This window comes from Nuphar pumila, chromosome 6 (assembly GCF_984573655.1).
Source record: "Nuphar pumila chromosome 6, dmNupPumi1.hap1.1, whole genome shotgun sequence".
In the NCBI taxonomy this organism is placed as follows: Eukaryota; Viridiplantae; Streptophyta; class Magnoliopsida; order Nymphaeales; family Nymphaeaceae; genus Nuphar; species Nuphar pumila.
In genome coordinates this window covers 39,052,903-39,063,277 of record NC_143254.1, presented here as the reverse complement: position 1 = coordinate 39,063,277, position 10,375 = coordinate 39,052,903, and the positions used below count along the sequence as shown (strand labels likewise).

At 38.3% G+C, this 10,375-nt stretch overlaps 2 protein-coding genes across 2 annotated transcripts; one reads left to right on the top strand and one right to left on the bottom strand.

Annotated features, from left to right (window-relative positions):
• Positions 1-253: 253 nt before the first annotated feature.
• Positions 254-2,150, bottom strand: LOC149834686 (transcription factor MYB41-like). The gene is made up of 3 exons (XM_090010252.1): positions 1,853-2,150; positions 1,181-1,310; positions 254-1,078 (listed from the first exon to the last, which is right to left on the bottom strand). The coding sequence occupies exons 1-3, from the start codon at positions 1,980-1,982 to the stop codon at positions 349-351; spliced, it is 990 nt and encodes a 329-aa protein (XP_089866378.1). The 5' UTR covers positions 1,983-2,150; the 3' UTR covers positions 254-348.
• A 5,719-nt stretch (positions 2,151-7,869) lies between these two features.
• On the top strand, positions 7,870-9,420 carry LOC149834685 (zinc finger BED domain-containing protein RICESLEEPER 2-like). The gene is made up of 3 exons (XM_090009427.1): positions 7,870-8,705; positions 8,797-9,301; positions 9,415-9,420. The coding sequence occupies exons 1-3, from the start codon at positions 7,978-7,980 to the stop codon at positions 9,418-9,420; spliced, it is 1,239 nt and encodes a 412-aa protein (XP_089865553.1). The 5' UTR covers positions 7,870-7,977.
• Positions 9,421-10,375: the final 955 nt, after the last annotated feature.

The following is a 10,375-nucleotide window of genomic DNA, read 5'->3' as shown; positions in this document are numbered from 1 at the left end:
CATGCTTTTGCTAGGCAAACCTAATATCCGAAATAAGGTCACCTGGTTAAGATGCCACAGAACAAATGATTCACCACCACATTCAACCCTACACCATGATACATTTATGTTACATCCATGTAACCACAGTATATATATATATATATATATATATATATATATATATATATATATATATATATATATATATATATATATATATATATAGAGAGAGAGAGAGAGAGAGAGAGAGAGAGAGAGAGAGAGAGAGGAGTTTATAAAAACAGTATAACATGTATAATAATTAGTACGCAACTGAAATGTGAGTTTTACAAAAGGAACCAAAACGGAAAAAAATAAAAGAAAAAATCACAAGCCAATAAGGTTATGAATGTCAAACTGCATCAAATTGCTGCTGTAGCTATCTCTTTCATCTTCATTCGAGCTGTTTACGTAGGTAGTGCTTGAGTTGGGAGTGGAGAACTTAGATGAGAAGTTGAAACTTTGGTCTTTTGAGTAGAAATTAGAGGGCTCGGATAGAGGGTCTAGGCTACCCTGCTTGGATGAAGGATAGTAAAGATTATCAAGTAGGTGAGATAAATCTTCTTGTTGGTTATTTGATGTGTTAAAAACAAGAGGGTTGGAGGATAATATTTCATGATTAATACCTTCTTGCATGAACTGTGCATCATTCATGATTTGTCCATTTGATGTGGTGCAATTTGGGATGTGGTTAATGCTTTGAGCATTGAAAGGTTGATATTGGTTCTCAAACTGAGGGGTTGAAGAGTAGTTTTCTTGATATGGCATGAGAATTCGATTACAGCAATATTGGTTTGTGTTTGTGTTCTCTCTTTGTGTCGGTAGGAGATTTGAAGCTAGATTTTGTAACTGAGAGTTGAGAAGAGGATGGAAGCCATTGTTGAGAGAAGAGGAAAGAATAGAGGCCATGCTGGAGAAGTCCAAGAGATCAAGCCTAGGCCCATGAGTGACTGGATCTATTCCCATTTTAAGAAGCCTTTTCCTTATGTGGGTGTTCCAGTAGTTCTTGATCTCATTATCTGTTCTTCCTGGAAGGCATGCAGCAATGGCAGACCACCTTCAACAACACAAAAGAGAAAGGGTATTTAGTTTTATGGATGTTATATATAAAGAAAGTTTACTAAGCTTTGGTTGATGTTAACTATCTAGCTAGGTTTACTTGTTCCCAAGAAAGCTATGGAATTGGATAATAGTCTCTTCTTCTTCAAAGGAGAAACGACCCCTTTTGATGTCTGGTCGGAGATAATTAGTCCAACGAAGCCTGCAACTCTTCCCGCATCTTGATAGACCTGAACAGTAAAAAGAAAGCCTCCCATCATTCCTTTGATCTAAAATACATTTAACCATAAAAAATGCTTTTTTGAGAAAAAAAATCGTCACACGGGGGATTTTCCTCGCTTCTGCGAGGGTTCCTCGTCATAAAAAAAAAATGTTTCATACAAAAAAAAAAGTTTAAACCATAAATATGAAATGCTTGAATGGTCTTGAGCTACAAGCATTAGGCTCTCAATATCATTAGAAGATTGTTTCCGTTTCGATTTTTTTTTAAACAGACTGAACCATCAATCCCTTTTAGAAAGTTCCAACTTTATCTTAAAACAAAAAGTTCTTGTTTTTCTTCCTTTAAAAAGAAACTGAAAGCTTTTCTTCTTGTGAAAATTTTCCAACTCCAAACATTTTGAAAACAGAACAAAAGTTCCTTTCAGCAAAACAACTGAAAATTTTGGGTTTTACGAATTAAAGATCTCTTTTTTGAAGGAAAGAAGAGAATACAAATTAAAGATTCTTTTTCTTTTTGGCTTTGATGCTTTTTTTAAATAATGAAGCTTACCTGCATTCTTAGGAAGAGTCCTCCAGTTCCCCTGGCCATGCTTCTGAATGTAATCAATCAGCTTCTTATCCTCCTCTAGCGTCCATGGTCCTCTCTTCAATCCTTCTTTATCACAAGGAGACCTCCCCATCACCTCACCTTTTCACTGCCCCAAACAGTATTCCAACTCTTTCTCTTTTTGTGGGTATCACTCAAAATGCTTCAAACTCAAATCTTTCCAATAAAAAAAAATGATAATAAACAAGCTGAACAAAATAGAGAAATTAAAGGGAGGGACAGAATTTCTGAGGGTGGTGCTGTAAAAGAGCAATGAATTGAAGGTATAAATAGAGGCTCATTAGGGGAAAGAAGTCAACTAGATCGGTGCCGGCCAACCCCTTGTCTCCCTCCATCTTGAAGGGCAACGTGTCCCCCTTTGATGGTATACCTCTTAGTATTTTTGGGACGTCATTTTTTCATTGATTTGGGAAAGCAACTCCTCACCATTTCGTTTCATAGTTGGTGTTCAAAAAGTTCACCAAAAATATGAGGCCAGGGACAAACAAACCTTTCCCCCCGCCGTGGGAGTCCACACACACACACCCCATGGTTTCACATTGGGCAGCCATTAATGACTCGGGGGACACCTCACCTCCCAGCTTGTCCCCACCTGTTGTAGTCGGCCCTTCGGCGTCTCGGTGGGCCCGATACGATACGATACGACACGAACCGAATCGCATTGAGAGCCGAGAATCGGTTCGACAATGGTAGCTATGTCACTTGGACACGACAAAAAGGACAAGGGATGTACCATTCTTTGTGTAGTTTCCCCATACAAGGCAATTTGTCTCACAAGAAAGCCGGGATTAATTTCCCATGGGAAAAGTGTCAGTTTCCCGTGAAACGTAAAACAAACACACTGTCAGGAAAAATCGTGCATGGGATGGCACCATGAGAAGCCGTTTGGGATGAGAAAGGTGGCACGGTGATTTTTCAAACCACGTTCCCTGTCATGGGAAAGGGTGAACACCCCCAACACTGGTTGAAACAAACGGGTCCCACGAATAGCGTACAAGGGAATACGATTAGGGGTGTCAATGGGTCGGATCTGGTTCAAACTCAGGTGAGTCCAAACTCAGATCTGTTTTGAGGTGCTGGTACCACGTCCAGATCACAGTACTATCAGGTCTACTATATGAAAAACCAAGCCTGGGTCCTATAAAGATTACATGCCGGTTCATACTCGGTAAAATTATTATTTTTTATCTTTTTTATATTGAAAGATCACGAGTCTTAATGGTTGAACCTGGGTCTGGTATGAAATTTCACAAACCATAACCAGCTCCATATACTAATTGGAGTCTTTTGGGTCCAACCGAGTTTGTAATCGGGCCTCTTTTTTTTTATCACTGAACCCTGACCCTATAAGGTTTGGTACAGGTCAGTTCCAGGTCAAACCCGACCCAATGACACACCCCTACATACGATATCGGGGTAAGTTGGAGATTCGGTTCGGATATAGGCATTAATCGTACAGGTTGATCTTTCTTAACTCGATCCAGACTCGGATTTGGTTTTAGAGGGTGAAAGCTATTACCAAATCCAGTTGGATTGGTAATTGGATATAACATCTTAAAATCAAATCCAAAACCCAATCATTAATTGGATGCTGCCGCCTCCTTTATGGAATCAAATATAAGACATGGATTTGGTCAGATATCCGACCCACATCTCATCTCTCAGAAGCCCATTTTTAATGTTCAATCTCCAAATGATGCGTTATTTTCAACATATCACTAATTATTCTGAAAAATGTTGTGATATAATTTCAATATTGATGGTTTTTATTTTTTTGCTTTTTATAGTTTTCTGTATATTTTTTATAATTTAAATATTTTAAAATTTTAAAATTTTAAATTTCTAAAGTTTTATGCCAAGATTTTTTCCAAATTTTTCTCAAAATCAATTTTTTTATTTATTTTGTTATTGAGACACTTGTGATATTGGTTCCTATGGCTTGGACCAGCTGGGTGCAAGAACAGGAACTAAAACTGACTCGGTCAGTGAATCGAATCGGTTCTTTAGAATCGGGTTTGGTATGCGGTCTTGTCAGGCGGTTCATGATTAAGCTCTGTAAATGGATTGTAGGTCAGACCTAGGTGGGGCATACGTTTGACTTGACCTTCGATGTGAAGAAGATACTTGATGGTAGGGGTGAAAATGATCAAGTTTGGTACATTTGATCCCAATCAAACGCTACTTTTGGATATGAATCCTCAAAATAAGATCCATATATGAATTTGGATCAGTCTTGAAATTGCTTAATCGGATTATTTTTCATATTCAGATCAGACTGCATTTCATGTCAAAACCATGTTTTAATCCAAGATCAAATCTGATGCATTTGTAATTTTTACATGTAAAATGCCTGTCTTTCAGCCGTTTTGGACACAATCCATATTGAACCCTTCGTCAGGTCTCATTCAGGCCAGATCCAGTTTTTGGGCATGATTCAGCCTCTATCCAATCCATTTGCATCCTTATCTAATGAGTTTCTCGTGTCAGAAGCTAATTTGGGCCCAACATTGGAACCGAAGCGGGCCTTACAGGATCCAGTGCCTAAAATTGAGCTGGGCCTGGCCTGGCCTGGCCTGGTCCCTTTCTCCTTTTTCAGCTCGTTGTGGTCCAAACCAAGCCCAGCCTTGTCTGTTTTCTTTGACGCACGTGTCTCAATTTTCTCCACCCGTAGCATTGCTGGATCTGGACCTGAAACTTTACCCAACCGGAAAAGTAAAGCTGCAATGTTGCTAGGTTTGACCAACTAAGCCTGTAAGTAGACAGAGGACCAGGCCTAACCCAGCCCAGATATCAACTAAGCTGGGCCATGGTTTGAGTCTGAGTCTCCACTTATTGGTATATGTAGAATAACTTGTGATGGCTTCCAATTAGTGGTGCAAAAGGATCAGATTTGGTTGGACCTTTGATCCAAATCCAGTACTTTATTTTTGGATATCCAAAATGATATTTGGATCGGTTTCCGTGACTTGATCACCTTTTTAACTTTTAAAATCAAGTGACGTCCTCATAAAGTCATAGCTCACCAAATTTTCCCCATCCTACAATTATTCAATGCCATGATGTGGGCATGAAAGGGCACGTGTCAAGTCGTAGGTCCCATGTAGGGTTAGCGAAAATAAAGATGCAAACGGATTAGATCCAGAACAACTAAATACATGGAGAGTCAGATCGGGATCGCAGCCGGAACAGCCAAAATTTGCAAAAGGTCCATCCTGGGTCCGATCTGAGCGACACTCTTTTACCTCGGTTCAAGCTTAACAACCTTGTTTTTTTAGTAAATACAAGCCCAAGCCTTGGGCCTGAACTTATATCCTAATCACAAGATTGAGCCAAGTTGAAGAGCACGATCAAGCCAAGCTTCAGTTGACCCGACCCGACTCAAATCTGAACAACTGGACATGGGCATAAAATTTGGAACCAATTAATGTTAATTCAGGTTGCACGACTCGAACCAGTAACAGCTGGGTCAGGTCAGGTGTGTAATAACTTGGACCTGTGACTGACTTTGTGAGTTCTTTTATTATAACCTTATCCATATGCATCATCATCATCATCATCATCATCATCATCATCGCGTTCTTGTTGTATAAGAATGCAAATTATAGTTACCTAATATTTCTTGTTATACAAACAATGCTATTGATTTTGTTCTTGCGTATTTTCTTCAACTTTAGATCACCATTTATTAGGGATATAATAAATGGTTCCAATTCAGATTGGATGTCAAGAATACCATATTCGATATGTTGGCTAAATGGATTCTGAATTGGATAAGGATGGTAAAAAACTCGTACTGAATCCTTTTTTTTTTTTTACAGGTAATCAGATTCGTGTATCCTCCCATTTTTTTATATCCTTTACATTCGGTAGCAAAACCATATATGCATCCTATTATAACTAGAAATGGTCTTGACGTATCACATCCGACTAAACAAATTATGATTTGGTCGGGTATCTAATAAAATCCAATCCAATTAACTATTTATGGAACTATGCATTTGGGTGGTGCCTTGGATGTGAGACCAAATCAAGGGGAGGTTTGGTTGTGTTTTTGAAAGTTTAAAAGAGATTCACTTTCAAAATTTCATAAGATTTCAAAATCTCATGTAGGGATGGCAGTGGACCGGGGGAAAGCGGGGCCCCGCCCCGCCTCGCCCCGTTTGGACCGGGGATGGAGGGTATGAAACGGGGATGGAGGCGGGGACGAAGGTTAAAATCCATCCCCGTCCGGGGGTGGAGGCGGGGATGGACGTGCACGTTCCCCCGCCCCGCCCCGCCCCGCCCCATCCCCGCCCCATCCCCGCCCCGGCCCATCCCCGTCCCGGCCCCGCCCCGCCCCATCCCCGTCCCGGCCCCGCCCCATCCCCGCCCCCAACCCTTATACTCTTAGTTGTTTTATTTACTAACCCTAACTTCCTAATCCTAACCCTGGAGCCGCCGAGCAGGGCCATCGTCTCTTCCCCTTCCCCAATCCCCATCCGCACTGTCATTGGAGCCGGGCTGTCGCCGACCACCATTGGCCGTCGCCGACCACCGTTGGCCGTCGCCGACCATCTCCTCCCTCTTTTCTTTTTCCTTTCCCCGTCTGTAGCCTTGCATCGTCGGAGCAGCGTAAGTTCTCTTTTAGCTTGAATAGTTTAGAGCATAGCGCCCGCTTGATCATGAGTAGGTCAGGTGATAAGAGTAACTACTTGCTTGGTCTGGGTGGGATAGGTGATCAAGCGTTAGCCTTTGTTACTTTGCAAATTGAAAGGGGTTAAAATATGGTAGAGAGCAAGCAAGGTAGCTTGTCGAGAAAAAGAAAAACAGGAATTTTCCAAAGCTGATATTTGAGAAATGTGGAATTTTGAATCTTCTATTAGTAGAAATGTTAAGAATCTTGGAAATTTTGCACACTTGGTTTCATGTAACCACTCCCTAGATTTGATGAAAATCTGGAACTTTTTGTTGGTATTTGGTAGTACATAAATAGTTGGAATGACAAAAACCGTGACAATGTGACTTTTTTACTTTTTTTTTATCATCCAAATGTACCCTAAGTTTAAAATCCTAGGTTTCGTGAAGGATGCTTCCTTTTCTTAATGCTTTTACTTCATGGCTTGGATACCATTCTTCTTGTTAGTCTATAAGTCACCATGTGAGGCGATTTTCTGATTTATGCAAGTGACCACAAAAATCTAACTCGATTAAATGAAGATGTATGAAAGCAATTGAATCCAAGCTAATTTTTCAAGAAATTCATTCTGTCAATGTTTCCTGATTAAATTACGATAAATTATATAAAGTAATCAGCTAGAAATATTTTCTGGGCAGCTTACAATTATGCTTACTAGTGCAACTATAATTTGGTTTGCGAAACACCTGGTTCAATGCTATTTCTAGAATGTCCGAGCCCTAAGATTCCCTTGTTCTTAAAACTTGGTTGTTTTATTTTTTGTTGCCACATGCAAAATCGTCCACCTTGACATGGTCATAACCCTTAGGCCAGTCCAGATGCATCTTTGATATCAAATGTGCTCAAGTTGACCTGTACCTTGAATGTACTATGATAATCATGCAAGCCTGACTGGAATGCTTTTGCATTTTTCAACTGCATTTCTTGGGGATTAATTTAAAGTTGTAAGGATTAATCCATGGTTGGTAATAGCTTGTCCTTAAAGGTCATGTTTTTTATTTTCTAGTCTGGTTGTCTGGATCTGTACATTGCTATAAATCATGGTAAGTTTATAATGATATTTTCCTTTTATTTGGAGTACAGTGAAAATATTTGGATATACTAAATATTCAGCTTGGACTGTATGATAATTATGTGTCACTCTACTACTTGATAGCGTGCCTTTCTCTTTATTAAATATTTTTCATCGAAGTTTCAAGCTTATTGCACCTGCTAACATCCAAGCCATTTTCAATTTTGGTTGGTTTCGGTTGGTTCAAGTTGTTTCTGTATAAAATTTAATTATGGAGAAATCAATTAAAGTTCATATCTGATAAGCAGTCTGAATATTTGTTGATAGTCTCTTTTTTGTGAATGTTTTGTAGATCTATAAGTTGGTGGCCAGTAATTTGATATGGAAGAGGAAGAACCATTAACCAATAAATTAAGTTCTCAACCTTCCAGTTCACATAGTATGTCTCAAGCTCTGGTTACACCAGTTGATAGCAACCATGTTTCAATGGAAGATAATGAAGATCAATCAACTGATTCAGGTAGATTTGCACTTGAACAGACAAGTAGGCATAAATCAGTTGTATGGAAACATTTCACTAGGAAAAAGATTGGTGGAAAGGATAAGTCAGAGTGCAATCATTGTCATAAATGTCTTGCTGGTGGTGCCAAGGCTGGAACTACTCATTTGCATGATCATATTAAGATTTGTCCTAGGCTTAAGCATAATAATATGAAGCAATATATTTTGGCTACAAACAATGCTACAGTGAATGCCGAAAAAACAATAGAGAATTGGCAATTTGTTCAAGATGCTGGAAGAAGGGATCTTGCTATGATGATTATTCTACATGAATATCCTCTTAGTATGGTTGATCATTATGGGTTTAGAAAATATTCTAATACTCTTCAACCCTTGTTCAAAATGATTACTCGAAACACTGTAAAGAAAGATATTCACAAAATTTATAATGTGGAACGAGACAAGACAATAAAATTGTTGGAAAAAACTAAGAGTAGAATTGCCATCACTACAGACATGTGGACATCTTCCAATCAAAAGAAGGGATACATGGCTATCACTGCACACTTCATTGATAATTCTTGGAGATTGCAAAGTCGAATCATAAGGTACTTGTCAAATGTCAATCATTTTTTTTTAATTCTTACTAACATGTTTTTGCAATATCAATATTTAATCGCCTTATTAAATTATGTTCAGGTTTTTATATGTACCTTATCGACATACCAAAGAAGTTCTTGCTGAGTGTTTGATGGATTGTTTGTTTGAGTGGAACCTTGATAGAAAGTTGATAAGTTTGACGATGGATAATTGCACCACTAATGATGCAGTTGTAGATATTTTATTGGATAAACTTCCATTTGGTTCATTAATATTACATGGACGGTTGTTTCATATGCGTTGTTGTGCCCATATTCTCAACTTGATTGTCCAAGATGGTTTGAATGTGATTGGAGAAAGAATTGAAAGAATTCGTGATAGTGTTGCTTATTGGACATCATCTCCCATGAGAATACAAAGATTTGAAGAGTCTGCTCATCAAATGCATATTTCAATTACCAAAAAACTTGCTCTTGATGTTAAAACTCGATGGAACTCAACTTTTATCATGCTTCAAACTGCTTTGCTTTATAAAGATGTTTTTACTCGTTTGACATATCAAGATCTCCACTACAAGCGTTGTCCGACGGAAGAGGATTGGGAGGTGGCACAAGACAATTGTGAGAAATTAGAGTTATTTCATCGTGCAACAGAATTATTTTCAGGTACAAAGTATCCTACAGCAAATGCCTACTTTCCAACTATTTGTGGGATTAGAGTTGAGATGACTAAGTGGCTAAATGATCCAAAAGATGTTGTGAAAAACATGGCGCTTAGAATGCTAGAAAAATTTAATAAGTATTGGAGTGTGATCCATGGTATTATGGGAGTGGCCACTGTTTTAGATCCAAGATACAAGTTGAGCATGTTGGAATATTATTACAAGAAGATTTATGGAGACAATGAGGCTTTAAATGAAATTATGAGGATTAAGAATCTTTGTGTGGAGTTGATTAGTGAATATGAAAAACAAGAAAACAACTCCAATGAACCTGAACTTTTTCCTCCTCCTCCTCAATCAAGTATTGGATCCAAATGTTCACTAATTGATGATCTTTCTGACTTTGATAAGTTTATACAATCTAAAGATATTGAAAAAGCATGTGGGAGATCAGAATTTGAACATTACTTAGAAGATGGGATGATGCCAAGAACTCCAGATTTTGATATACTATCATTTTGGAAGTCAAGTGGTCCCAAGTATCCTCTTCTACAAATGATTGCAAAGGATATATTTGCCATTCCTGTCTCCTCAGTTGCTTCAGAGTCTGCTTTTAGTACAGGCGGAAGGGTGATCAGTCCACATCGTAGTAAACTCCTTCCAACTACAGTAGAGGCTTTGATGTGCTCTCAAAATTGGTTGTGGGCTGAAGCACGAGGTAATGAAATTTCATTTTTTTATAATTAGTGAATGCTTATGTTATAATGTATAACTAATGCATTATTTTTAATTTATAGGTTCATCATCATCGAAGGATCCACAATGTTACACATTCTTAGAAGATATGGATGTGGTAAATTTTATTCTTTTACTCACTTCTTTTATCTGCTACTATTACTTGTTAACAAAATCTATTTTGTTTGGTTCATAGGAAAGTGAAGTAGAAGATACAAATGCTATCAATGCTGATGATATTTAGAGTTTAATGAGCTAATGGTAATTCTTTGATGTTCAACA

Excerpts from the sequence above, each read along its gene's own strand:
- LOC149834685 (XM_090009427.1), top strand. The coding sequence starts at position 7,978 with ATGGAAGAGGAAGAACCATTAACCAATAAATTAAGTTCTCAACCTTCC. Across the intron at positions 8,706-8,796 it reads TTGCAAAGTCGAATCATAAG|GTTTTTATATGTACCTTATC; the intron begins GTACTTGTCAAA and ends AATTATGTTCAG.
- LOC149834686 (XM_090010252.1), bottom strand. The coding sequence starts at position 1,982 with ATGGGGAGGTCTCCTTGTGATAAAGAAGGATTGAAGAGAGGACCATGG. Across the intron at positions 1,311-1,852 it reads GACTCTTCCTAAGAATGCAG|GTCTATCAAGATGCGGGAAG; the intron begins GTAAGCTTCATT and ends TTTACTGTTCAG. Across the intron at positions 1,079-1,180 it reads CATAGCTTTCTTGGGAACAA|GTGGTCTGCCATTGCTGCAT; the intron begins GTAAACCTAGCT and ends GTGTTGTTGAAG.